The sequence below is a fragment of the Aspergillus flavus genome, chromosome 7, assembly GCF_009017415.1.
Source record: "Aspergillus flavus chromosome 7, complete sequence".
Taxonomy (NCBI): Eukaryota; Fungi; Ascomycota; class Eurotiomycetes; order Eurotiales; family Aspergillaceae; genus Aspergillus; species Aspergillus flavus.
In genome coordinates, this window is record NC_092404.1 from 2,210,808 (window position 1) to 2,238,086 (window position 27,279).

The 27,279-nt window shown below is 48.4% G+C and overlaps 10 protein-coding genes across 10 annotated transcripts; 6 read left to right on the forward strand and 4 right to left on the reverse strand.

The window, feature by feature from the left end:
* Positions 1 to 262: 262 nt before the first annotated feature.
* Positions 263 to 5,202, reverse strand: F9C07_2229811 (uncharacterized protein; the record flags this gene model as incomplete). Its single annotated transcript, XM_041294867.1, has 2 exons — positions 263 to 1,824; positions 1,878 to 5,202. The coding sequence occupies 2 exons, from the start codon at positions 5,200 to 5,202 to the stop codon at positions 263 to 265; spliced, it is 4,887 nt and encodes a 1,628-aa protein (XP_041150500.1).
* A 301-nt stretch (positions 5,203 to 5,503) lies between these two features.
* Positions 5,504 to 9,165, forward strand: F9C07_1880770 (transcription factor hoxa13). Its single transcript, XM_041294858.2, has 3 exons — positions 5,504 to 6,098; positions 6,168 to 6,884; positions 6,940 to 9,165. Exons 1-3 carry the CDS (start codon positions 5,899 to 5,901, stop codon positions 8,783 to 8,785), a joined length of 2,763 nt encoding a protein of 920 aa, XP_041150501.2. The 5' UTR covers positions 5,504 to 5,898; the 3' UTR covers positions 8,786 to 9,165.
* A 78-nt stretch (positions 9,166 to 9,243) lies between these two features.
* On the reverse strand, positions 9,244 to 9,830 carry F9C07_2229813 (uncharacterized protein; the record flags this gene model as incomplete). The annotated part of the gene is made up of 2 exons (XM_071509847.1): positions 9,244 to 9,744; positions 9,822 to 9,830. The coding sequence occupies 2 exons, from the start codon at positions 9,828 to 9,830 to the stop codon at positions 9,244 to 9,246; spliced, it is 510 nt and encodes a 169-aa protein (XP_071367055.1).
* Positions 9,831 to 10,112: 282 nt separating this feature from the next.
* Positions 10,113 to 13,782, forward strand: F9C07_1880593 (DNA-binding cell division cycle control protein). The gene is made up of 4 exons (XM_041294868.2): positions 10,113 to 11,081; positions 11,175 to 11,348; positions 11,404 to 13,247; positions 13,306 to 13,782. Exons 1-4 carry the CDS (start codon positions 10,745 to 10,747, stop codon positions 13,375 to 13,377), a joined length of 2,427 nt encoding a protein of 808 aa, XP_041150502.1. The 5' UTR covers positions 10,113 to 10,744; the 3' UTR covers positions 13,378 to 13,782.
* Positions 13,783 to 14,251: 469 nt separating this feature from the next.
* F9C07_5969 (1-acyl-sn-glycerol-3-phosphate acyltransferase) lies at positions 14,252 to 15,196 on the forward strand (the record flags this gene model as incomplete). The annotated part of the gene is made up of 2 exons (XM_041287270.1): positions 14,252 to 14,963; positions 15,030 to 15,196. The coding sequence occupies 2 exons, from the start codon at positions 14,252 to 14,254 to the stop codon at positions 15,194 to 15,196; spliced, it is 879 nt and encodes a 292-aa protein (XP_041150503.1).
* Positions 15,197 to 15,720: 524 nt separating this feature from the next.
* Positions 15,721 to 16,752, reverse strand: F9C07_2062897 (npgA protein; the record flags this gene model as incomplete). The annotated part of the gene is made up of 2 exons (XM_071508672.1): positions 15,721 to 16,281; positions 16,333 to 16,752. The coding sequence occupies 2 exons, from the start codon at positions 16,750 to 16,752 to the stop codon at positions 15,721 to 15,723; spliced, it is 981 nt and encodes a 326-aa protein (XP_071367056.1).
* Positions 16,753 to 17,152: 400 nt separating this feature from the next.
* On the forward strand, positions 17,153 to 18,690 carry F9C07_2201050 (imidazoleglycerol-phosphate synthase subunit; the record flags this gene model as incomplete). Its single annotated transcript, XM_041294877.2, has 5 exons — positions 17,153 to 17,400; positions 17,459 to 18,008; position 18,423; positions 18,482 to 18,598; positions 18,653 to 18,690. The coding sequence occupies 5 exons, from the start codon at positions 17,153 to 17,155 to the stop codon at positions 18,688 to 18,690; spliced, it is 954 nt and encodes a 317-aa protein (XP_041150505.2).
* Positions 18,691 to 19,138: 448 nt separating this feature from the next.
* Positions 19,139 to 23,958, forward strand: F9C07_2281097 (nuclear pore complex protein An-Nup82; the record flags this gene model as incomplete). Its single annotated transcript, XM_071510480.1, has 4 exons — positions 19,139 to 19,663; positions 19,724 to 21,835; positions 21,891 to 22,060; positions 23,259 to 23,958. The coding sequence occupies exons 1-4, from the start codon at positions 19,343 to 19,345 to the stop codon at positions 23,956 to 23,958; spliced, it is 3,303 nt and encodes a 1,100-aa protein (XP_071367057.1). The 5' UTR covers positions 19,139 to 19,342.
* Positions 23,959 to 25,396: 1,438 nt separating this feature from the next.
* On the reverse strand, positions 25,397 to 26,373 carry F9C07_2229821 (uncharacterized protein; the record flags this gene model as incomplete). Its single annotated transcript, XM_041294870.2, has 3 exons — positions 25,397 to 25,517; positions 25,577 to 25,980; positions 26,059 to 26,373. The coding sequence occupies 3 exons, from the start codon at positions 26,371 to 26,373 to the stop codon at positions 25,397 to 25,399; spliced, it is 840 nt and encodes a 279-aa protein (XP_041150508.2).
* Positions 26,374 to 26,497: 124 nt separating this feature from the next.
* Positions 26,498 to 27,132, forward strand: F9C07_2103842 (putative DNA directed RNA polymerase II 15 kDa subunit; the record flags this gene model as incomplete). Its single annotated transcript, XM_041294879.2, has 3 exons — positions 26,498 to 26,577; positions 26,637 to 26,808; positions 27,007 to 27,132. 3 exons carry the CDS (start codon positions 26,498 to 26,500, stop codon positions 27,130 to 27,132), a joined length of 378 nt encoding a protein of 125 aa, XP_041150509.2.
* Between the last annotated feature and the right edge of the window lie 147 nt (positions 27,133 to 27,279).

Here is a 27,279-nt window from a genome sequence, read left to right on the forward strand (position 1 = left end):
GTACACAATAAATGATGATCCATTATGCAATCTAGTAAGGGAGGTACTCTATGAAAAAGAGAAGAAGAAAAAAACAGAGGGTTTCCTGAGACCCACTTGAGTGGATACCCACATAACAAATAGACCAGGCAGCCATAAAGCAAATATACAGTGGGAATGTGATCGAAAGCGAAAAAAAGGTTTATTCATCAGTCATAACATGTACACGAATTGAAGGCATAAGGGTTTCTTTTCAAAAGTTTGTACTTTAGTCAACATTGAATCACCCAGTGATCACTTGGCTGGGTACACCGACATCTTTCGCCCGTTTCTCGCGGAAGTTATGAAGGCGCTCTCCAATTAGATAAACATCATCACGGATGTTGACCCTCCATTTCTCCACCTGTCGATTTACGAGGAAACCAATCCAAAACAGCAAGCTCAGAAGCAATGTGAGAGGATATGCATAACGGTAGACCTTGAACTGAACCTCAGGGGTAGAATAAAATACGGTTGAATTGACCAGGAATCCGCCCGCCAACGGCAAGGCAACCGCTACTGCCGTTAAGAGCATGACTGGGAGTAGTAAAGCTCGCGTGGCGAGCTTGACATTGGGCTTCAGCCAACCATCGCGGAAAATGCCATTAAGAGCGGCCGCGGGACGAGAAGTGGAATACCAGAGTACGAATTTGATGGCCATTTGGACATAGAGTACTCCAATAGTCCAGTCTTGCACAAAATGGATGACGTGTGTCTGAGCACCATCCAGGTACGTATGCACGGGAACCAACACGTAAAGCTCCATTGCAAGAGCAAATAGTGACGGTAAAAATACCGAGAACGCCAAAGCGATGTAGATGAGTCGGAGGGCATTGGCTGCAGCACCGGTCAACCCGAGACAAGCCTGGCGAGGAGACTGTAAGTATGGCCTCAAACGGTCCTTCACCGCAGCAAAGCTGGTGTGGCAATACAGCGCAAGATAGGCAGCGCTACCAACTATGCAGATGCCTGTTGAGAAGGCATAGATGTCGTTCACCGGTCGGTTGGGGAAGTGTGAAGACATAATTTTCCGGCCGACAACCAATGGAATAATTGTGACGCCTACGCCAGTAGCAGCCGCGAATACCCATATCGAGAAAATAAATGCGGCAATCCGCGTCCGGAAAAAGGGCGGAATATAAACCTTCGCAAACATGGGATTCGCTCGGCTGTGTAATCCCTCGTTCGTCTCTGGAAGCCCATCGATTCTTTCATTTGATTCTGACACCTCCAGAAACACGGAATTACCCTTGGGAATCCGGACCTGATCAGATGCAGGGGCGCGGACAAATTTACCATCCCGGACAAAGTAGGCATCAATATGGTTGTCATCAGCATCACGTCGCTGTTCTCCACTTTTTACAGGGTAACCAGTATCCCCCTTTGCCAGCGACAGCGTAGCCCACCAAGACCGTCGTACATGGTAACCTTCCTCATCCGGCTGCCTCTCATTGAAAAAGAAGTTGGTCAGCCGTAAGAATCGTGCGCACTTATGGAACCACCAATTGTAGAGGCCATGTAATCCGTCCGAAGGTTTGATTGATCGAATCACAAGCGGCATGAGGAAGTTGTAGAACAGGAGGTCGACGGGGAACTCAAGGACTGGCATTGTTGCAGACCAATGAATAGGGAGCACATCGTCGAATGCATAGTACAAACCCCAGACGACACCACCAAGGCAAATGATGACTAGAGCGCCATACACAAGAGCACTGAATGCAATCTTGCGTAGTTGGGTAGTGATACTACGTTCTAGAACATCGCGCACGGGATGGAAGGTCGGATCGTCGGGATCGCGAATAAAATCTGTGAAATGCTGTCAGTAGTCATCATCGAGACGTAGGGAAGATCGATCTTACAGAGAACACCACTTCTCATGATTTTCCTGCACATGGACACAAAAAGAGCGAAGTGAAACATATAACAGGTGCCAATGAACCAATGCACAAACAATGAGGTAAGCGGAGACGACGATGTAAATTCAAGGCGCGATGCAATAGTAGCGTTCTCAAAGAGAGGCAGCAATGCGACATCAAGCAGAGTACCACAATATAGCGGGAAAACGATCATCTCAATCCCGATGATCAAGATGACTTTCATAACTCCACCAGCTTGATGCAGAACGTCGGCAACTATGCCTTCCACCCTCTGCCCCCTATCCGCACCAGATACTAGGCCAGTGATACGAAGGTATAGCAGACCCAAAGCTGACGCTAAGAGATAGCCCATTAAAATGGCAATGACCCGATCCTTGGTGTCCCATACGGCCAGTTCATAATCCACAGCTATGGCACCTGAAGCTAATCCTGTCACGCTTGCATTGAACCATTTGGCGTTCGAAGAGAAGAGTATTTGGCTCCCAAATTTATAAAGTTGACCGCGAGCCTGGGGTATTAAACTGATGAGATCGACAATTCCGTGCTTGAGCGACTGGGAGTCAGGCAGCTCAATAGCAAGTAACCGCAGTGGGAAATCGTACAACACAAATTTGCCTATTCCAAAGCATAGCCAAAACAAGCTGGTGATACGCTCTTCGTGTATCTTTAGTGCTTGGTGAGAGAGGACGGAGAACATGGGAACATCCGACTCATGAAACACAAAGAAGGAACTAATCACGTTGCCTAGCCGATGACTGCTGGCATCAATGAGCGAAAGAGAGGCGGTGGTGATAGACTTTGTCTCAGGAATCCAGTCGCCCAGAGGTAATAGAGCACTAAGGGGACTCAACAACAGCTTCACGATAAGACTAACACCATACATGACATATCCCAGGATGCCAATTAAAGTGTCAAGTGTAACATCTGCAAAAACTGATACTGCCGTCATTGGGACGCCAAAGACCAATTGTATAGGGTTGGCTAGAAGGACGAGGGCGATTTTACCCCAAAGATAAGGCAGCCAAATTCCGACAGAAACTGTGAATGATATAAGCAGCGCACTGAATACACCGTTCTGTAGGAGACCGAAGATCGGACCCTGCATCCCAATGAGTTCTAGAATCCCTTCTAGATCATCACCATCCTCGACAGCGTCAACATCGTTTCCGTCGATTCCAGCATCCGCAAAGATCCCTTGATTATCCTGTGCGCCGGCATTGGCAAGGCGTCGATTGTTTTGCAAGGGCACAAAAGGTTCTTCCAATGCAGGGTCCTCAACTACGTGTTCCTCATCCGGCTGTGGGCGCTCTTGAGCCTGATCGTCAGGCGTGATGTCGGCCCAGAACCAGTCAAAGAGCTTGGTAACCAGATTCCTAGGAGGCGCAGTGCTAGGATGATCCGTCTGTGTTGGGGGTGGCACGTTTGCAGCTGGTTCCTGGTTTAAATTGGCAGGATTGTTTGCACTTGAGGGGTCATGGGGGGTGAATTCCTGGACAGCCCCAACTAAGTCATTTGCTGAGCTACGAGCATCTGACTGCGACTCCCTATCCTCTTCGCTTCCAGGTCCAAGTTCTGGAAAATCGAAAGCGAAGTCAGTGTGCAACTGGTCCATAGCAGCATCGTTTCTAGCGTGCGGGCTCGCGATATCCCAGGGCCGACCAACAGGAGTTGACGACTGAGATGTAGTGTTCCAATGAGAATCCGGTAGTGATGAGCCTGCGGAGGCAATTGTGTTATGACTTGCAAACTCTGAGTCTGTCTCGCCCGGACCCGGGACATAACTAGATGGACCTGAGGAGCTTTGATCATGAGACCAGGACACTCTAGGACTATCACTGCGCTGAAGCTTTGTCATGGCCGTGACAACCCAACCGAGCTCTTCCTGACGGCCCTCTTCGTGTATGATTCGTAAGATTTGTTCAGGGTCACCGTGCCCACGTGACCACAGGTCTCTGAAGGTCTCGACGCCAGGCCAGGCTTGATTGATCTGGGATGCTGATTCCGCTGCAAAATCATTGCTCGAATCATCGTCGTCGCTCTCAAAGTTCCGACGGAAGGAACCCGATGTGCTGAGTTCATCCCCGAACGCCATATTATCAACCCGAACCGACATGTTCCTAGAAGGCGACTCCACCTCAGCTACGGCGTCAGGGACGGAATTGTCGGCGTGAACGAAGCGATCTTCATGGCCGTGACCTCCCTGTTCCTGTTGTTCGTCGTCTGGATGTAGAGGTCTATGATCTCCTAGGCGAGGGTTTTCGTCCACAGGATTTGGTCGATTATTCGCTATTAACTGGACAGCCGCTTCTCGTTCTCCATCTGCAATATTGGCCATCGGTTGTTGCTGGACAACCCATTCACGGATAAGGAAAATTAAAATAAAGGATATGACAACAAGCAACGTAATTAACTGCCCCTCCAATGTGTCGATAAGAATGTTGTTAATCGTGGGAGACGGTGTGATATTATTCAAGAACTTGACATCAGACAGCCACGAGGGATGCCGCTGCTTGTAGAACCCTACCGTTATATTTGAAGACCTTCCGGTTGTTGAACTGGAACTTGAGGATATAGCTGGAAAAAAAAGGGCAGAAAATGCTTTCTTTATAATAGTAAGGAGTAGCGGTTCGCCTGATGAGAAGCTAAATATTGACGATGCTGGAGACGGCATGGACTGCGTATCGGCCGTGTCCGTTTCAAATGTAGAGGCCAGGGCTGAGCTTGTCGCAACACCTACACTATGAAGCGAAGCAGTGCTGTTCGCAATTACTTGAGAAAGGCGTTCCTGAGTCGGTCCTTGCATAGCGTTATCCCCACCGGACCAGCGGCCATCTGCAAGCCAGAACAGCGCTCTCCAGATGGCCCTCATGGACCAGGGTAGCCATCCAAGCCAGACGAATGCAACAAGAACGAATCGCAGCCATGTCACCACGGTGCGAAAGCTATGAACCAACAATTGCTTTAGGAATAGTGGCGTTGGTAAATCCCGAGGCATGTTCGGGTCGTATAGCTTTGTAAAGCGGAATGGTGTTTTGCACAGCTCACAGTGTTTCTTCTGCGAGTGTGATAACCACTCCACCAAACATGCCTGGTGGACAAATTTGATACTACCACTGCATTTGCAAGGGTAGAACAGTTGTTCTTCTTCCGTACCTTCGCCCCGACATATTCGGCAAGTATCAGGTTCTTCCAGATCCCTTTCCTTTCCTCTGTAATTTGTAGCGTAGGCTGGGTCATTCATCACGTCTGGAAAAGATGGTGCGGCGATTCCTGCATAGTCGGAGCGTTGATCCGTCGGGGGTTCCATGATTTCGACAAGCTCGAGTCGACGATCCGATCGTCATTAATAGCGATAGCAAGATATCATATCTATAGTTTACACGAATCGCAAATTGACCAGGACTGAGATATGAGGCCGGCGAGCTAGGGTACCTATGCTAAGTCCCCTTACCCTCGAAAACAAAGAATCCTTGAGAATTGATGACAAGCATCGATGTCAGTTTACCATAGGCGATGATGACTCAGCACTAGCGACGCCACATATAATATCACGTGGGGATACAGTATGTTACAGCCAGGGGACAGAGTTGATAACTACCGCTGAGGGACCCTAGTGTAACACTTTGTAAGACGCCAGATGCGCTGAACTAAACGATGACCTCACTTCAGCCTTCGTGCATTTACCCTGAAGTCCCTGTTAGCTTGATGTTATTGTGATTGAACTTTCTTCAAGCTATCTTTACATCCTAAGACAAACCAGCTCTTTATCGACTTTATTCATCAGTTCAACGAAGTGCATCATATTTCGACAAAGAAACACGCGCCAAGACCTGGGCCTTCGTCGCGTACGAGTCTTGTTGAAACTTAGCGAAGGGCTAGGTTATCAACTCTAGCCTCCGGTCTCAATTTCTGCTGAAGCCCAGACGGTGTGGCTCCGTAGTGCAATTGCGATGATCTAGATAGCAACGGCAAGTTGTTCGAGTCTTGTATCTATTTAGATTATATGCGCGACGGCAGGCAAGCGCTAGCATCTATTGACTCAAAACAAAGGACTCTAATTACCGAGGCGAGGTCGCCAGCGATGACCACCTCAGATAGCGGCCATGCCTCAGAAGGCATTGTTAAGGATATGGGAAATAAAGAGGTCCAACCGAAATCTAGAAACACAAGTATCTTCCGATGGACGCTCGGGTTGGTGGTGCGGTATGCTTGCATTCATGTCTAGGTATATTTTTTTACAACCATGATCTGACAAACAACCTACCAATTTAGGCTTTGTATCTGGTATATATTGCTCACCCCATTTTTTCGATGCCCGGCTCAACTGTCGGATCTGAATGAGTCCTCTCCGCGAGTCTGCAAACCGTATCTCGTCGCCCGCTCCTATGTTGAGCCTCACGTTCTTCCATTCTACAACACCTACGGTGCCCCTTACGTTGAGAAAGCCCGTCCGTATGTAGGGGTTCTCAACGAGAAGGTTTATACGCCTGCCGCGAATGTTGCTAAGCTTGGCTATGATAAATACGGCGCACCTGCTTTGGAACAAGCCCATGCTTACGGATCTGAGCAGTGGGAGAAGCAAGTTGCTCCTCTTCTGCAATCCGCAAAGGATGGTGCGAGCGAGCTGTATAACGCCGAGGTAGCACCTCAAGTCCAAAGAGTCACGGCGGTGATGTCGCCTTACTATCAAAAGGCGAACTTTGCTTTTAAGACAACATGCGTTGGTTATATTCAACCTTTCCTTTCTCGGACAAGACCCTTTATTGGAAAGACGTATACCTCTGGTCAAAATGTTCTAACAACCACCGTCATGCCCTATGCTCAAACATCATGGTCATCCGTTGTTTATTTTGTGAACAGCTGGCTTTGGCCACAAGTTACCGGTCTTTACTCGGAGAATGTTGAACCTCAATTAGTCAAAATCGGGCAGAGACTAGCCAGCTATCGTGAGGGAAATCAGCTGCGCAAGGTTGTGGATGAGGTTGACAAGTGAGTTTTTGATCCTAACAGTTACCCTCTGTTGGCTGACGTCGAGTACCACAAGCTCTTCGGAACAACTGGTTAGTGTTGTTCCTGCGTCATCAGAAACCAGCAAAATCGAATCAACTCCCACAACTTCTACAACGGTGGTTTCATCTACATCTCGCGCATTGTCCCCTACAGAATTGGCAACACAAACTCGCGAGAAGATTGAATCAGACCTGCGAACTTGGCAGGAAAAGTTTTCTGTGGCTGCGGATTTAGGTATCGAAGATCTTGAAGAGCGCCTATACGGACTTGTTGGGGGTTATGTAAATGGCGGGGCCGAGAATCATGGGAGGAGCCTTCTTACGGCTCTGGAAACCGCTGTGGAACACGAACTCTCGGCTGTCAAGCTTCGTATAGGCGAGTTGACTGAGGCTTTGCCTAGTGAACATTCTCCAGCGGAGCAAACGGCGCAAAGTGAACTTCTTAAGGACATCAGACAAGCCGCAGTCGTCATTAGGGATCGCGCTCATGCTATCCGAGAATGGCACAGCTCATTTGATCAGGAGTTAGTGCATCGTGTCTCTGCCGCAGTAAATTCTACCCTAGATGTGCTTGACAGTGTGCGTGACCTGGGGCTTCAGGAAATAGGGATGCGCTGGGCTTGGATGGATGGTGTTACCTACAAAGATTGGGCAAAATATCATGCACTGAAAGCACAGTTTGAAGATTGGAAGGGTAAATTCCGGAAGGTCGGCATGCGCCATCCAAAATTGGAAGATGCCAGGGCACTCTCTGATGATATCTTATCTCGTGGAATGGATGTTGCCGAAGCTGCTGCGAAAGAACTTGCCAGGCTGAAAGATGTCGGTAGATGGAAGATTGCGGCGCGGGAAGTGAGTGACAACTTCGATACTAGGTCCGGCTCTCCTCCTCCACGGCCAATGCCTAGTGAACCGTCTACACCCGCTCCCCAAGAGCATTACCTAGATGCAGACTCTCCAAATCACAAAGCTTCAATGCACCGTGAAACCGGCAACGCTAGCTCAGCGGCACAGGGTGCTGCGGAATCCGAAGACCAAGCGCTGGGTCTTGACGATGCACCTATAGCACATGACCATGTCAACTCGGAAGGGGTGGAATTATCGAACGAAGAACTAGAACCGTCTGAAGCTCCTGCGGAATCTGGTGGTCATATAGAGACCGGTCCACTCAGAGCACAGCAAACCGACAGGGAGGAAGACACCACGAAATCAACTTGGGGTGTAGCTGCGGCTGAAGCTATGTCGAAACAAGGCGTACCTGAATTCGAGGAAGTTCCTGAAAATGTTTACAGTGCTCTAAACAGTGTTCGTAAAAACTATGCGGAAGTTGAAAGATCAGCTGGAGCGGGATCATCCCAGTCGCTCGAGCAGGAGGCTCACGAACAACCCGATGACTCTCAAAACCTTCATAAGCCGCAAGCTCCAAGCTCCTCGAGTGCTCATTACGAAGCTGTTGAAAACCTCGTCTCTGAGCTGCTCGCCGGGAAAGATCCTTCTTTTGTCCAGGACGTGATGGACAAACTACACGCTATTTATAGAACCTCACACCCCGCGTCCGAACCACAAAAAGATATTGTTGCAAACGATAGGGCCGCTTCCATTCCATTTTCACCGGCTACTAGCATGCGCGTTGGTGGAGACTCCGTGAAGGATAGCTATGAACAACCTGAGGCATTTACCCCTGTTGTGGAATCTGCCACTAGCAGTGCTGTTTACACCCCAAGTGAGCCTGCTTTTCCGTTGGAAAGTACACAGGAACAGCATGCAATGATTGCTACCAACGAAGGCGACTTGATTCTGGACGCCACTGAGACTGCCACATATCGTATACAGAACTCGGACGACAACCTTGAAGAGACGCCTGATAGAGACGGCCTATGATCCCAGAAGATACGCAAAGTTTGTTTGCTGCGAACCCAAGTTCCATATGAGTTGGAGAAATATATGGTTCGGTTCAAAGCAATATACTCATGAATGATATCCCTCTCTTTTGTTCCTTCCCACTAGCTTGATTATCCTAGCAGATTGACGATGACCTGACCTTACTTATTCCCCACATAGTTTTCTGCAAGTATGTTTTGGTACATTATATTGCTGATTTTTGTGTTTGCGCGTACTCCTGCAGCCTAATGATTGTTGTATATTGTTGTATACACTAGCACACCCGTGGTTTTGTAAGTCCATATATGTGCACGCCATTATCGTACATTCACCTGAGAACGTAATACAACACATTTTTCTTCATACTATGTCCGCCCAACATTTGAAGATATTGTACCCAAATTTTTCATAACGACGAGATATCCCATAGTGTACATGCAATAGTCGATTCCAACAAATCATCGATACTGTACTCGCTGGCCTCCTCTTTTCTCCATTTTCTTCTGCCTCTTACTCTCCGTAACAGCTGGTTCTGTTCCGCCCATCCCGGCAAGTCCGCTCTTCATTCCCGTGAACGTGGTATATGCCAGCCAGACGGAATACAGGGGCACCACAATCCACAGCCACCAGGCGCGATCGCCAAAGACACAGACCGCGCCAATACAGCCCCACGTCCAATACAAGACATCCCACATATATTCCGTTAAACCGGCCGCCCCAAGGTCCTCTCCAGGGGAGCGAAGTGAGCCATCAGCTGGATTATAGCGTGGACGGCCCAGGCGGTCCAGATAGAATTCGATAGCCAGAGTCGGACATGCAAAGGTAATATAAGGCGTTAACGAGCGGGGGCGGTTGAATATCCAGTGGAGAAGGAGGAAGGCCGCATGAAGACAAAGAGTAGTTATATGGGTACGGAGTAAAAGGGAGGCATTTCGAGTCGCGAGGGTTTTTGCTGCTTTCTTGAGAAAGGGTCAGCCCTTTATTTGTTATTGACATATGAGATCAGTGGGGAGTAGTGAAATCGAGGGAGACAAACTTGTGCCATGTTGAACGGTCCTGCAAAGATTAGTAGTACTGAGGATTAATTTAAGTCGTATCGTTTGATGTGTTCAGGATGAGTGTAGATGATTGCAGATCCTAACAATCGGTAGCTCCTTGCATATATTTGGTTGTATGTACAGAAACTAAGCCATACCTACTACCTAATCTTGACAGATCAAGATCGAAGCTAGTGCGGAAGCTCAACGTGGTATTTAGTTCGCTGGTGGGAACTTTTGGACTGACAGACGATTAGGGAATGGCGTTGCCCACCACAACCAGACAAGCGCCCGCGCCTCCACCAGCCACTAAGAGCGGTGCATTGAACTGCCGCCCCAAAACATCTGATGGCCGAAAAGACATCGTGACGACAATCAGGATCGCCTCTGCCACATCCCACTGCATCTCTCTTGGCGAGACTTTGCTGACCCCGCGCAGCTTTCCTCTTTCAACTGTTCGACCATCATTCGCGACATGCAATTTACTCTCCTCTGAATCTTAACCTGGCCCAAAGGGGCGTCACGAGTTGGCCGGACGTCATTCACTCTCCGAGACACGACCCTGTATAATATCGCGGGTAAAACAACTGAGGGATTCTGTGAAGGACGTAATAGGGGAACGTCTCTCAGAGCGATAATATCACTGATTTCTCTCTGTCGGCGGTCCTCTGGCTATTAACACAACTTTGGATCCGCGCATCACAAAGAATCTCGTGCTTCCCTCGTCGCCGGAATTTCTATCAAAGAGCGCTAGGTATCACATACTGCCTACCAAATGCTTGCTCTTCTTGAGTGAACATCTCCCTGATTATTCTCTACCTATCTACTCGAACCTCCGCCGTCATCACGACCGACACTGCGCCCCCGTTCTTAGATCGCCAAATTTCTCCGTGCCGCGAAGCCTAAACATTCACACCCCAACATGTCGCCGTCGACATCCCATATATCGGGCCAGTTGAGGCAGCTAATATACTATCACCTTGATAACAATCTGATTCGCAATGCGCTATTTCTTGCTGGTCGTCTGCATGCCTATGAACCTCGAACATCGGAGGCTTCCTATCTACTCTCCCTATGCCATCTACTCAACGGGCAAATCAAGGCAGCTTATGACTACAGCAAGAATTTTGGGTCGAGGGGTACTCATTTGGGCTGCTCGTATGTGTATGCGCAGGCGTGTCTAGACTTGGGAAAGTATCTTGATGGGATTGCGGCGCTGGAACGGAGCAAAAGCCTTTGGACTTCTAAGAATCATTGGAGTAAGCATTCTGTCCTTTGTTTCTCGCTACATTCATGGTGTGAACAATTTCGTCAATGTGGCTGAGGCTGATAATCTCCCGTCGATTGTATAGACAAACACAGCGAAACACGCAGGCAGCACCTACCCGACGCGGCTGCAGTTCTATGCTTGCAGGGTAAACTATGGCACGCTCATAAAGACCTCAATAAGGGAGTAGAATGCTATGTCGAAGCTTTGAAATTGAATCCTTTTATGTGGGATGCATTTCTGGGTTTGTGCGAGACAGGTGGGTTTTGGCGGCCTGCCTTATCTTTGTACTAAAAACTAATTGCCCTTTGAAGGTGTCAATATTCGGGTCCCTAATATTTACAAAATGAGCTCCGAACTACTTTCCGTTCTATCGTCATCACAGGAAGATATTGATATTCCCCCTGACAAGGTTGCGCCTGCAGGTGGACCGCTGCAAACTTCAGCAAATGTGAATCCAAGCTTGGACCCCTTTATGTCTGCCGCATCCCGCAGTGACTCGGGCACTACCCATGGAAGCTCTGCCTTATGGGAGAAACTGAACGGAAGCACTGTCAGCGTGGCATCGAATGGAACATCAACACCAGCTGTTCGGGAAGGAACAGAAACCCCTGGTGGCCAGAGCAGTGAGTCTGATGACTTCCGCCTGGCTAACGGGGTTGGGGATACCTCGTGGGAACCTCCCTTAGCTCCAGCCAGAAAAAATCGCACGATTCAATCGATCGGGGCAGATCATGCAATGGATCCCCCGCCGAAAATGAAGCCTACGGGTATCAGACAAAGAACGAGAATGAGGGTTGAACAAGAGGAACAAACGACAACCCAAGTGGAAAAGGAATCTGTGACAGGATCTAGAGTTGGCGACCGCAAGCGAACGGTTTCCGGCCAGGTAGCTCATCCACCAGCACCAACAGAACCAGGAGCCCCTCAACGCCGCAGCGTACGTCTTTTCAACCAGATTAAGCCTACAACTAGCAAGCTCTCAGGCACGGCATTAGGCACAAAGGACGGCAGGGAACTCAAAAAGGTAAAAGCTACTGGTGCCAAGGGGCGTGCTACGGCAGCCACGGGTGTAGGTCGTGTTGTGAGCGGTAACAGGAAACATGTCGGCGAGATACACGAGAGCGATGGGAAAGAACATCGTCCGGTATCAACTGTTCATAGTGGGGCTACCAATGTTGCCTCTAAGGCCGCGACGATTGAAAAGTCGAAGTCCATTGAAGCTCTGACATGGCTGTTGGAGCTCTTCTCCAAACTGGCGTCGGGATACTTTGCTTTGAGTCGTTATCGGTGTACGGATTCTATACAAATATTCAATGCGCTATCTCAGGGTCAGCGAGAGACGCCTTGGGTTCTTTCGCAAATCGGGCGAGCGTACTACGAGCAAGCAATGTATTCAGACGCCGAGAAGTATTTCGTACGGGTGAGAAACATAGCACCGTCCAGGTTGGATGACATGGAGATTTACTCGACTGTTCTTTGGCATCTGAAAAACGACATCGAACTAGCCTATTTGGCGCATGAGCTAATGGAGGTCGACCGTTTATCCCCCCAGGCATGGTGCGCCATTGGCAATTCCTTCTCGCACCAACGCGATCACGACCAGGCCTTAAAGTGTTTCAAGCGAGCGACACAATTAGATTCTCATTTTGCCTATGGTTTTACCTTGCAGGGACACGAATATGTAGCAAACGAAGAATACGATAAAGCACTGGATGCCTACCGGCATGGCATCAGTGCTGATAGCCGCCACTACAATGCGTGGTACGGATTGGGCACCGTTTATGACAAAATGGGCAAACTCGACTTTGCTGAACAACATTTCCGTAACGCAGCAAGTATTAACCCTACAAATGCGGTGCTCATCTGTTGTATTGGTCTGGTCCTGGAAAAGATGAACAATCCAAAGGCAGCTCTAATTCAATATGGGCGAGCCTGTTCATTGGCACCACATTCCGTCCTTGCTAGGTTCCGCAAGGCTCGCGCATTAATGAAGCTGCAAGAGCTCAAATTGGCTCTAGCAGAATTGAAGATTCTTAAAGACATGGCCCCAGACGAAGCAAACGTGCATTATCTCTTGGGTAAGCTTTACAAAATGCTGCATGACAAGGCCAATGCTATCAAGCATTTCACCACGGCCTTGAATTTAGATCCCAAGGTAAGAATCATATCAACATTTACCATGGGGATAGGGTCACTAACACTTCTACCAATAGGCGGCACAATACATAAAGGACGCTATGGAATCATTAGATGACGAAGAGGAGGACGATGAAGATATGGCTTGATTTCTACGGCCTTCCTTTCCCCCGCCCCTGTCCCAAGCTTTCCTAAACTTCCGCACATGTGACTCTTTCTTTACCTTCCTCTTATTTGCTTCGGTTTCTCAACATTTGCTCTTGAGCCACGTTCCTGCTTGGGGTTCTAATTCATGACGGTTGGCGTTTTTCCCTATTTTTCTCCTTTCTGGGTCAAATCTGCGTGAGCATCAGCATTACACAGGCGTTAACAGGCCGGTTGAGTAGAGAGTGTGTTTCCCAGCATCAGGCTCTCGAAAAGGTGTCGAGGCTCTTGGTTCTGTACATTAGCGTGGGTTGGCTTTCTCGCGTTTTAGCTGCGAATGAGACATGAAGACACCAGGCGACAGATTCGTGGACATATACCGTCTGTCGTGCGAGGCATTTCCATAATCAATTCATCTTTATGCATATTCTTACATTTGGAGGAATTCAACCGAGGTAAAGCCAGTAAGACGCTCATCAAATGGACTGTCACCTGCACATCAGAGAAGAGAAGGCGGTGAGCGGTCCAACAAAATTCGCCAGAAAAAGGCGGAAGTGGAAAGACGACTGTTTGGTAGTTCTGTTTCACTGCATTCTTCTTCCTATTAGAGTCCCTAATATTCCTAATGTTCTTCTTCTAAGTGTTCCTGGGAGTCCTCGCTTTCTATTAATATTCACTCCGGCCATTGCCATGCCCCAACCGCTTTTGTGATTCTCCCGTGCACCTCTGCTGTTCCCGAGACTCTCTCGCCTGACCTCATCACCACTGGACAGTACCAAGTAAGGATGTGCCTTTCTTACCTTGGACCGCCTATATAGTGCTGACGCTCAACTTGGGAACTAGGGTCCTTCTTGTAGACAGCATCTTATTCCCCTCACCATGTCGTTTCTGTCCTACGTTGCCTCGGGCATTAGCTCGTTCGTCGTCGTCACGCTTTCACTTTTCACCCTGGGCCAGAAGATTCCCCGCGCAGCGTTCGTTGCTCGCTGCTTGGCCTCCTACGGTTCCCTTCTCCTATGTGCCACTTATGGCGTAATCGCTTCAATTGTCTTGCGCCTGGTCGGCTACGGACGGGTGTCGCAATGGGCCACCGCGCGCAGCTTCAAGTGGGTCATGCGGTATACAACCGGTGTACACTTTGACATTGTTGAAGGCCAGGAGCATCTCTCCACCCGGCCAGCGGTCTTTATTGGGAACCATCAATCTGAGCTAGATGTCCTCATGTTGGGTTCTATCTTCCCCCCGTACTGCAGTGTTACGGCCAAGAAATCGCTACGCCATGTGCCCTTCCTCGGTTGGTTCATGTCTCTTTCTCGCACTGTTTTCATCGACAGGGCCAATCGCCAGACGGCCGTAAAGGCATTCGACAGCGCTGCAGAGGAGATGCGCAACCACCGTCAGAGTGTCTTCATCTTCCCTGAGGGCACAAGAAGCTACTCGGACAAGCCGGGGCTGTTGCCGTTCAAGAAGGGCGCTTTCCATCTCGCTGTGAAAGCCGGTGTGCCTATTGTTCCTGTTGTTTCGGAGAATTACTCGCATGTTCTGTCTCCCCGGAACTGGAGGTTTAATGCTGGTTCAATCCAGGTCAAAGGTACGACTTTCCTATCCTCATCCCCTTTGAGCAAATGCATATGTGAGCGAGGCTGACCCATCCTAGTCCTCCCTCCCATCAGTACTGAGGGTTTGACTGCGGCTGATGTCGATGCCCTGACTCAGTCGGCTCGGGAATCCATGCTCAAGACTCTACTCGAGATGTCTGAGAAGAACGAAATCGAGGTTGGCAACTCGCATGCCAATGGTACTTCTACTGCCGTTGAGATCTGACCTCGTTGCAACTTTGAGTTATGACAATGACCCTTTTCTTCCTCGGCATCCCCTTCATCGAACGCCAGATGCACGCACCATTGCACGAACAAGTTGAAACGCGACATGAGACATGAATACCGGGCGTTGTTGTCCCCGTACCACCCGCTAATAATCATTGTCTTCTGTTCTCCAGTACAGATCCCGCGACAGAGTACTTCAAATAGTTTCTGTCTAGAGACGAGGGCCTAAGATTTGCATTACTTGTAGACATGAGAAACAACATGAGACAGAGCGGTCGGCCCTGATGAAACGTTCATTATAATCGGTTCCTATACCTAATGGATAGGACCTTTTCCTCCAAGGTGTATATAATGTCATCCGTTCAAGAGTACCGGGCCCCTCCCTCCCGCTGTATACTCTGGACCAATTCTGTATGTAGGCTACCAGATCAATAGAACATATCCACTTGCTGTTCAAATCTTACGTGCATTTTTATATAAACGTAGCATTGTGGCACGACTTCAGTGGGGACGAGACAAAACCTATTTCAGACATTGGCAAACACCCGTCGCGCAAGGTCTAACATCTTTCTCGATATCAATCTTTTCCAACCGCTGCCATGGATCTGCACCATCTCCTTCACTTCTCCACCCAATACCACCCCCTCTTGCCGCGGTAGCAATAAGATAATCATTCTCAAATGCAACCACCTCAAGTCTCACATCTTCCACCTCCTTCCCATACAGCCATGTCTTGACCCCAGTATACGGCTCACCCCAAGTATGCAAGTGCCGGCCTGCGGGCTCCGGCGCAAGAACATTCGTGAACACCAATTCTCTCAACCACGGCGCCAATAACGCTTCCCCTGTCATCTTGATATATGCTTCTTTCAACGCCCAGTAGGTATAGAACAACCGGAACCCATATTCCACAAGGCCGTCCTCGTCGTTGCCGATATGTGATGGTACTCCGTGCAAGCTTTTGATGGTATCCAGCTCTCGCTGGGAGAAGACTTCAGAGAAGATACCGACGAACTCTTCTAATGCTTGTCTAGTTTCCGGGGTGTTGCGGCGCTCGTTCACGCAGGTAATGTCTATTCCTACCTGAGGTATAGATGAGGCGGGTGTAGAGGTGGGATTGGGATTTGTGATGACATTGGTAGGCGCAATTGAGTCATTGTTGCTTGACGGCGGCAGAATGGTCCCTGCGAGAGCTACCAGGGATGCTTGATGGCTGACATTGAATTCAATGTTTGGAATTGGCTTGTCTGTAGCTGCGGTCTGGATGAAGCCTGCAGCGTTGAAGTACGGCCGATGATGCGGTGCTGGCGTTCGGCTGATGGTAATTTGATTCCATGGGATGCGACATGTTCGGTGGATAAAAAGATATTTCAGGAGATTGGATGCAAGGGACATATGCTTGTCTTTCAGGTGGTAGAAGCGTTTGGCCGACTCCTGGTCTGGTGGTTGGAGTGTTTCTAGTAGAGGGAGGGATGTAGTGGTTGCTGTTAGGTCCCGGGTATCGATATACCACCGTACCATGCAATTGCTGGACTCGTCCTGTGGTGGTTGCATGTTTAATGCGCTGGGGGTGGAATACTATGAAGCGGAGTGGTGAGACGTAGAGCAGCTTTGTTGATAGACTGAATCCGGTGCGGGGAATATTTATTCGCGAAGTATACAGGGTATAAAATAGAGCATAGTGTAGATGACTCAACCACCATCATAGATCCATTGTTAGTAATGAATATCTCAGATTGGCCTATTGATTAACAGAACACTCAACTAGAAGCAGAGATTCATGATTCCCCGTACAGAATAAGCTGAGGTTACGTTTTCCAGATTGATCACCGTGCAGGAACGCCTTATCGTGCGGGGCGGCACGTGGAGATAACTCGGATATATGTTGATCCGGCGATATATACAGGCCGTGGCCAACACTTGACTCATCTTCTATGAATTAGACCGCCTTGAAATGAGCATCACCGTCGGGGTTCTCGCCTTACAGGGCGCATTCTACGAGCATGTACAACTGTTGAAACAGGCAGCGGCCAATTTGGCGACAGAGACCCACGCCTCGCCAAAATGGGAGTTCATTGAAGTGCGAACCCCGCAGGAATTGGATAGATGCGATGCGCTTATCTTACCTGGTGGCGAGAGCACCACTATCTCTCTTGTCGCAGCTAGGTCTAATCTTTTAGAGCCCCTGAGAGATTTCGTAAAGTATGTATTCTCAGAAAGCCTGCTCTGCTTCCAGAGACTGACCATTTATCCTCGATAGGGTCCATCGCAGGCCAACTTGGGGAACCTGTGCCGGGTTGATTTTGCTTGCCGAGTCCGCCAACCGGACAAAGAAGGGTGGCCAAGAGCTTATCGGAGGTTTAGATGTGCGCGTAAATAGGAACCACTTTGGTCGTCAGACCGAAAGTTTCCAAGCGCCATTGGATCTGCCGTTCCTGAACTCTTGCGGGAAAGACCAGCCTCCTTTCCCAGCCGTTTTCATCAGAGCACCTGTTGTCGAAAAGATATTGCCACACGAAGAAGGCATCCAAACAAGCGAGGTTGGAAGAGACGAGACTGTCGTAGCACCTTCAAAACACGTGAAAGACCAGGCGGCTCTGGACGCAATGGCAACGCAGGTTGAAGTGCTGGCAACACTTCCAGGCAGAGCCGCTAAACTGGCTAGTGAGGGGAGGAACATCGATGCAGACAAAGAAGCTGGAGATATCATTGCTGTCAAGCAGGGAAATGTTTTCGGCACAAGCTTCCATCCTGAACTCACCGGCGACGCTCGGATACATTCATGGTGGCTGCGCCAGGTGGAGGAGTCCGTGAGAAGGAGGAGGAAGCTAGAGCAACGCTAGTTGATGCTTTGCATTATAGAAAGAGTTTGTATAGAAAGTTTCGTCGATAGATTGGGTATCGGATGTAAATATTCTTTTGTTGATGCCGTTCCTTCTACCAAATCAAAGAAATATAATGCATGCAAACGCCGTACATGCGCCAATCACACAAAGTCCCATCAATATTACCTACCCTTACCGTATTCTTCTTCTTCCCGTTGTCTCTGATCATCTGCATAAGCCCGTCCATAACCGCCACGTCCTGGGTCGTACTCTTCTCGGTATTCGTCGCGAACCTGCCCACCAGATTTACCACGACTGCATGGATGTTAGAAACAATTTTGCCTATGGAAAGTGAACGCCTCTCCACGTACCCGTATTGTCTTCCTTCCTCGAAACCAGGGTCAAGATCCGTCCGGATAATTCTCTCATCGAGCTTGGTGCCACCAACGTATTTCAAGCAATCCAACGCATCTTGATGTGTGTAATACTCGACGAAGCAGAAGCCACAGGGTGTCTTCGTAAATCGGTCGAGTCCCATCACAAGCCGTTTAACTTCTCCACATCTGTGTCTATCAGTTAGTATGCGATCTTCAGCACGGTCGTTGAGTGGTATCTGACTTTGAGAAAAGTTCATGAATCTGTTCCTCTGTTGTGTAGAAAGAACTAAAGTAGTTAGTAGATGAAGAGAGACCCATGTTAAACCGTCGACAAGACAATGGACATACAGATTACCGACATAAAGAGTGGTAGCATTTTTTAAGTTGTCGGTTGGATCTTCTGCAACCTTGTCCGCGTCATCTTGGCTGTACTTGCGCTTCTTGTTCTGGATATATAAGATACATGTTAGTTATTCCCGCGATCCAGCCAGTTGCCATTGAAGAACTCTTATGAAGCTAGACCTTTCCCAGGTAGTAGGCGCTCGGCCGATCGAGCCTCTCCACGGTGTTGCGTGGTGATACGGTCATTGTCGGGAAATAACGATTGAAATTCGATGATAGTTAAGTAAAGCCGCGATAATAATAGGTGAAGAAGAAGAATAACTGAAGACAATAACGGAGCAAGTTGAGCGCAGGAGGTTGTGGCAGATGCAGTCAAGGAAAGCTCACCAATGGAGCTTGTTCACGGAAACTTACGCTGCTCTTGGCGCGCGCCCGTTGTCCAGTGCTTCCACCAAAATTTCCCCAGACACTGTTCTGTTACCGGCGCATTCTCCCGCCAGGATTCCCAGCACTGTCACTTTCATTTCGCAACATTATCGCTGGTAGGGGTGGGAAGCATAACATTGAACCCAACTTCTATATGGAATAAATGTTTCGACAATGCCGAAAGTTATCAGTTATATACCTCCGTGGCTCTCACGCCCTTCTCCGGGAGCTTTATTGTTCTCAAGCGCGACCCCTAAAGCTCCAGAGAGTATTTCAGGCAAGCTTCGGCAAGAAGTTGATTACGCTGGGCCCACTCGCGTATTAGCAAAGAGAGGAAATGAAGCATTTACCGTGGTCGACAACCAGATCCGTTGGTCGAACCTAACGCGATTGAAGAACGAATGGCAGCAGCAGACAAGATCAAGGAAAGGAACTCCTGACCAGAAAGAAGACTCAGAAGGACAGTCGGATGCTAGCAACAATGTGCACTACAGAGTATGAGAAATCCTATTGCGGAATTTGCTGCTATTATAATATACGACTGACAACACTCAGATCTTGACAGTTCCGGTTTACGAACAAATCCGCCAACTCATACCATCCCCCAATGGCGCTTTTCTGGCTATCGTTGCGGACCATACGGTTCATATTGCCGTGCTTCCGGATCCTTCTCATTTGTCTGGAACTGACAGCTCGCCGATTCGTGTCAAGACCTACCAGCTTGGGCCTACAACGCACGTGATACCCGAGTCGCCTGTAGTATCAGCTTTATGGCATCCGCTTGGGGTTCACAGCAACCTTGGAGGCTGTATCGTTACCGTCACTGTAGATGCCGCTGTACGGGTCTGGGAGCTGGACCGAAATAATCAATGGTCTTTCGACCGTCCTACACTGGCGATCGACTTGAGAAAGCTGGTGGATGGCACCTCATCTGACGAGGACTTTTCGCCATCCGGCTTTGGAAAGAACAAAGGGTTCTCTGCTGACTATGTTGATATGGAAGTCGCATCCGCTTGCTTTGGGGGCACAGGCAGTGAGAAGGAGGACGCTTGGGCACCAATGACCTTGTGGGTTGCGATGAAACCGGGTGACCTTTACGCCCTTTGTCCGCTACTGCCCTCCAAATGGAGAGCCCCAGCTACTACCGTTCCTTCGCTCTCCGCAGCTATAATTCCGAAGCTGGCAGCTCTTGAGGAGGACCCCGCTGATTTTGAGGATGAGCTGACTGCCTGCCGGCAACAGTACGATTGGTTGACGGAAATTGATACCCAAGACCCCTTGCATGTTTACGAATCAGATACGGGCCCAGAGTCGGAAATCCTTACTCGCCCTGCCAACCCCAGCGCGATCCCCAGACTGCAAGGACCTTTCCGTATAGATACAGGAGATGAGGTCGATGACTTGGATCTCTGTGATCTTCATGTTATCGCGGCCAAAGTTGACGTCGATGCCCTCATGATGGGCGAGGATGAACTTTTGCTCGAGGACAATGGAGAGGACAAGCTGTCAGCTACGGTTATCTGTCTTTCTACGGGAAGTGGAAGGGTTCACGTTTGCCTGGAACTTGACGGGGTAGAGGGGCAGTGGCTTCCGAGGGCTAGAAAGAACGCCTTTAGTACCCCACTCTCGGAGCCGTCTGATCTAGTCTTGGTGGAGTCGCTGGACACTATGAGGGAAGGACAACAGTCGTTAAAGAACTGGCCTACATTTACGAAAGACGTCCATTCGAGATATGGCTTCTTCGTGACTACGGAGAACAATGTAACGTTTATTTCCCTTTCTTCATGGGTGCAGAGACTTGAGGCGGAACTTCAATCTGAGGACACAAGTGGCTCGGGCTTCCGGTTGGAGGTTCTCTGTGAGGGCACTGTGTCTCTGAGGGAACGCATTCTTCAGACAGACGAGGCCCATCAAATTGCGAAGGATCAACCAGACCATCTCCCTTCCTCGGTGGTCTATTATGATTATGACCTTGGCTACTTATTACTGACCTATCGTGGTTCTCATCCATATGCTGCTATCATGGATACTCCTGAAGTTTCTTTCCCAACACTGACAGAACCGAATCCGGAAGCCCATGTTCCTGGTTCCCCTGTATTGCCACCACGCCGGCCGCCTTATCAGGTTCCTGCTGTCTTCTACTCGGATTCTCCCCTGGAATTCTTCGTCGACAAACATATTCCACATCGCCAGCGACACACTCTCAAGGAACAAGTTCGCCTGTCCCCGGCGACGTTAGACCTGGTGGCCGCTGCACATAGGATTCTATCTGCTCACACCAACGCCCTGGAGAGGGCAGCATCAGACCTGTTTCGTCGGTGTGAACGACTGCAGGGAGAAATGCAGGAGCAACTGAAGCAACTCACTGATGTGTCCGAGCGAATCAAGGGTGTATCGAGCGAAATTGGTGAAGATGGAGAGCGGAAAGAGAACTCCAGAAGTGGCGAGGCCTTGGATAAGAGACTCCAAGCGGCGAAGGATAAACAGGAGCAGCTTGTGCAGCGATATGAGGCAATTCGTAATAAGGTTCTAAAGTCCGGTGGAAGACCACTCAGCGAGAAGGAGAAGGCTTGGGTGTCGGAAGTGGAAACATTGTCAGAGTCATTTGGAGATTCGAGACAGGAAGGTCGGGATAATGGTCAGCAGCTGTCTGAGAGACTTGAAACTGTGAGTTTTCCTTGCCACCAAGAGCATCCTACTAGGACGCTAACAAACCCTGTAGGTGAAGGAAATCGCAGCCGACCTCCTGGCTGAGGCCAAGTCCATAGCAGTGAAGGCTCCCTCACCAACCGAGCCTGGTAGTCCAGCATCACCTGGAGGTTCTCAGCCTAGAGTTCCCCAGAGACTGCAGCGGGCCAAGATTGCAGATGCAATGAAAATGGTGGAACGAGAGTAAGTTTCCTTCCTGTCGGAGTTTTTGCGTAGCTTGTACTGACGATTCTTCCTATCCAGGTCTGCTGTTATTGAAGCGATTTCGTCACGTTTGGAGCGATTGAACGCAAGTATATGAAAGAGCATGAAAGAGCATGAATACGTAGTACTTGAAGTTCATAGTTGATAATACCTCCTGCAACTAAGATGCGATCATGGTGTTTCTTTCTCTTGTCTGTCTGTCTAGACAGCTTGTATAGTACGTCTCTTCGGGTAGTATCGTAGGAAACCACCATTATTTATTGGATACTTCTCTCCTGTTCGACGAAAGACAGGGCACGTAGAACAACGGAGGTCTTCTCACCAGACTCTGCATCTTTCTATGCCTCTCCGAAAGACAACCGTTTCACACGCTCTGGACACATCACACTCATGCTGCCCTTTCACTTCGACATCGTTTATATTTGCTTTTATTAGTTTCTCTTTGGACACATTTTCTTCCGACACCCTGTCTGACTTCGCAGGTGTCCCGAGCCCATTTGACTCCAGCTTCCTTACCATCGCAGCCCGTCTAAGCACCATGCCTTCTTTCGTAGAGCAGACCTCACACATACAGCCTTCCTCAGTTTGTATTAACTTTCGACCTGTACACCAGGGAAGTTCTTTGCAGTGTATAGACCCTATGTCGAAGATGCAGCCGCAGAGTGTAAACTTGCAGGACAAGTATGTACACATAGTGCTCGTAGACGTGAACAAATATGGACCTAGTGATTCGATGTGATGCTGTGCAATAGGACGAAGGGTTGACCCATCAACCACTATAATGGCAAATTTTTCAGGTGTAGTAGAGTATGAATGGGTATGCAGGAGGATGAGTATCTGCTTTGTTGCTGATATTCAACTGGACTTGCACACAGATCAAGACTACAGGTGAAGACTACAGATGACGGGAATGATGCAGTTAAGTGGTGGCTTAGACAACTAAGTAATTGAAGGCTTGTGGCGGAATATACATACGATCAATGGACAGCTAATAGGTAGCACCATGGGGATGAGACTTAAAACCATGGCACCTACCTGGGTCCAGACTGTAGCATTCACTATGGCAACTGCCAAGTGAATGCAGTTAACGTTCCCAACGTTGGTCTGTCATATTGCAACCCCACTCCATTTAACAATGTTCTCTAACTGACATCTCATATCACTATTTATTGAGGAGTCTCGAATACTCTAACGAGGAACAAGCCCTAAGCAACATGGTAGCCGTCCGCATCTACGGGTTCCAGAAAGAACACCTCGATATCCCCGCTCACCTCGAAACAATCATACCAGCAGAGCTCCGCACTGCATTCTATCGCGCAAAATACATAGCCGGACAAACCTTTCGACAGTTAGAATATCTCGAAATACGCCAGGCAAATCGCTACCAGGCAATGTGCCCTCCCACGAGCATAAACTACTACAACCATCAAATGTCTGTGTTACGTCTTTTCAGCTGGCGCCATGATTACCACTGGAGAAATCCAACTCTTGCTCCAACCGAGAAGCTCGATCCAGCCATCCTTTGCTTCCACATAGACCAGTCTGCGTATCAGAGCTATCAAACAATCTTCACCAAATACCAAGAAACGTTCATGTCTGGTCATTTCCTGGCGTGGCATAATATAAAGCGCGCCGTGGATGCAACAGTTGCTAAGTCTAAGCTTAACGATGTGGAAAAACGAATGTGGAATCAGTTCTGGCACACCAACTTTCTGGGCGAGATGCAGAAATGGGAGTTTCGGGCTATGGCCCTTGCTATCCCGTCTTGGGAGGAGATCGTCGACGAGCTCTACAATGCGATCTTGGAATGTGTCAAGGGAGCAGAGGATATGCTGGCCAATGCTGCTCATGGTATTCCTGGCAAACGCGTCCTTTGATGCAGCATGTCGCTCTTGGAAACACTCGTTTTGTCAGGGTTTTATAGGAGTTCTGTTGGTCTGGGTTGCGCATCGCTTGGGAGATGCAGTATTAAGAATTTGGTCGGATGATAACCTGCGATTAGCTCTTTGGAGTCTATATGGAGCTAGGTATAGTCGTCTCGCGAAAACACTTAGGATCAGACTTAGCAGTTAACTCATTGCTTTGTTGCTACTCTTCCATATTCGAGGGGGTTGGTTCGGGCGCTTTGGGTGCGAGCAGAAGGAACAGTCCTTGATATTCTTGCTTTGGAACAGTGCATATAGGTTTTGTATTGCATACTTTCTAAAAATTACTAGTGTGGGTAATGATAATGAATCATGAAGCAAATCCTAGTCACTCACTCAATATATTTTGAAAGTGACACAGGTAAGCAAATACGCAGCAACTTTGTCTTTTCAGTACAGCTCTACTTCTGCATTTTACTATCAAACGAGGAGAAATTTGCGTCTTCTTTTATTTAATAGTGCCTTTCCTTCTTCTTTCTTTATAGTATATTATTTGACAATGTACAAAATATCCCATTTAGTCGCTTTATTGGAAAGATCGAAGGAGAGGAAGGGTAGCTTTGCTCAAGTCCCCTACCATATCCCCCTTCTATTTCGAAAGCGCTTCTTATCCAGGTAATCATTATGTTTCTGTTATACTTTTCGTTTTCTTTTTTCCCTTTCCATACCCCTATTTTGAATACCGGCTTGGCAACGCGAATATGTCGAACCTTACTAAGTAGCAGCGTCCTCGTGAGTTGGCAAACAAAATATTGATAGATCACTAGTGGCTTACTCCGAGACACTAGTTGATCCTATTCACAGAGACCTCGGAGAAATATATTTGATAGCTAGTCTTTGTAGCCGTGTTTGCTACTATTAGTAGGTGCTATACAGGGCACAGGTATATAAATAGTAGTGTAGCACATGACTAGAAGATGCCCTAGCTTGGCAACATACTACTAGCATGAAGCAATGCTCTCAATGGATGGGTCATGTGTAAGGATGTGCTGTACTACTGCAATAAATATTACAAGATCGGTTATTTTATCCAATTTAGAATGTTATATTGGAATTCAAAATCTGGATTTAATAGGGTTTATTCGTTGCTGGTCGCGCCCATGAACTCTTGCAGGACAGGAAGTTATTGACTGTCAGCATGTCTGACCATCAGTGATAGTCGCTCTCCGGTATTTAATGTCATGAGCAGATGCATTTTTCTCAAAAGTTGATATATAGTCCCCGCACGAAGGGGGAAGAGAAGTATATCACAAAGGTATCGGTCTTCTCTTTAAATGTATTTATGTTTATGTATCGAAATAGGAGATCACGAATTTATTGAATGCTGCATGCGACAGAGCAGAACCGTTAGCAAGTTTATTCAGATGTATTTCCAAGCAACACCTCCAGCTTACCGTTCAATGAGATGGACACCTGAAGCCGTGTCCACGATACCGCTGACCTGGCCGGGCTGTAGAGCAAAGGCAGCGTCCTCGAACTCCTTCTGCATCTCTCCACGTCCAAAGAAGCCACTAATATCATGTTAATTCCACATGGCAACAAACCCACGAATGTTGAAGGATGTACATACAGATCACCCTTCTTCCTGGCGCTGCTGCAGTCTGATTCTGACATCGCAAGATCTCCCAAGCTGACCTCGCCCGAGTTGATACGCGTTTCATGACCACGAAGGATTTCAATCGCCTCCTCCTTGGACCGAGTAATTTCTGACTCTTTCCAGCTGCTGGGCCGCCTGCTGTCCTTATGTTTGACAAGAAGGTGGCTGCAGCGGATTTTCCCTTCACCATTACCTGTACCATCAGGCCGACTGGTGGGTCCGCTATGGTAGTTGGCCATGTAAAACTTGAGCGTCTCCGTATCAGTGCCTGATGGAGGCTCCCAACGGGATTCCTTTGTCATGGGATTGAAATAGTAAGGGAGGTTCTTGGAGTTAGAATGGCGGACCTCCCATCCGGCCGGAAGACCTGTCTCAACCTAGAAAAAGCCGAGTTCAAATCAGTATAAAGCTTTAAATAATGATTGCGCATTGGGTAGATGTCATATGAAGCATACCATGATGATTTTGAATAAAGGGTGGTATGAAATTACAAGCTTTATTAAAGGAGCCTTTTCTGGATAGGCAGGATTGCAGGAAATAAGAAGAATAAATGCAAGTAATAGTTGCCGTGGCAGCTCCTGCGGGACAGACTGCGGGGGAGAAGAGGGACAGACACAAAGCATGCAAACAGCACCAACAATACAAACATGATCAATAAGGCTGTGTCCGTGCACTCCGATCGTGACTAGTGCAACTTCCTGGTAGGCCTTCTTCGGACTTCCATCGCAGGTATTATTCTTAGTACCAGGCACTATCTTCGCCACAAGCATTTCCTTTATAAAGACACTTGAACACTCTTCGAATTTGCAACTACCTTGAAGTCTCTTTTTAAGCCTAAGCCTATTATCGAATCATTTACTCGAGTTCTCGACGAATATTTTAGCTTTCAGAAAAATGTCTGCCAGCCCATCTCCTTCCGCTGGTGGCGATAGCAAGACAAATGAACAGGTCCACTTTCGATTTTGTCGCGAATGGTAGGCGCTATCCTTTTTGACTCTCTTCTATTGACGATTGTACTAATTGCCTGCTATAGCTCGAACTTGCTTTACCCGAAAGAAGACCGCGTCAACAACCGTTTGATGTTTACGTGTCGAACCTGCCATGTCGGCGAGCCCGCAAGCTCATACTGCGTCTATCAAAACAAGCTTAACAGCCAAGTCGGAGACACAGCTGGTGTGACTCAGGATGTGGGATCTGATCCTACGGTTTGTCTCCCAGGTTTCTGTGCTCATTGCGGGGAGGAGATCACCTGTTACTCTTGCGGCCAGCCCTCTGAAGATGAGTTGTCCGAAGATGATTACGAGGGGTTTTCAGTGCTTTGAGAAGGGGCTCCAATTTGTGTCATGGAGAGATTTCAAGTGATCTTGTAATTTCCCTGGCTAACATGCTCTCTCTCGTTCTAGCTTCCTCGGTCCAACAAGCTCTGCCCGAGCTGCGGTGAAGCCGAAGCGGTCTTTTTCCAGTCTCAGCAGCGTTCTGCAGAAACCGGAATGGTGAGAAATCTACCGACCGGCATCTTCGACGAGTGACTGACATATACTCTGCAGAAACTGTACTATGTCTGCTGTGCGTGCGGTAACGTCTTCGTATGATTTGGAACGTCTTTTGTCACCATCGTGTTTTCGATACCCATTTGTGGTCCTTTTCAGCATGGTTATGGAGTTACGGCGATGTTC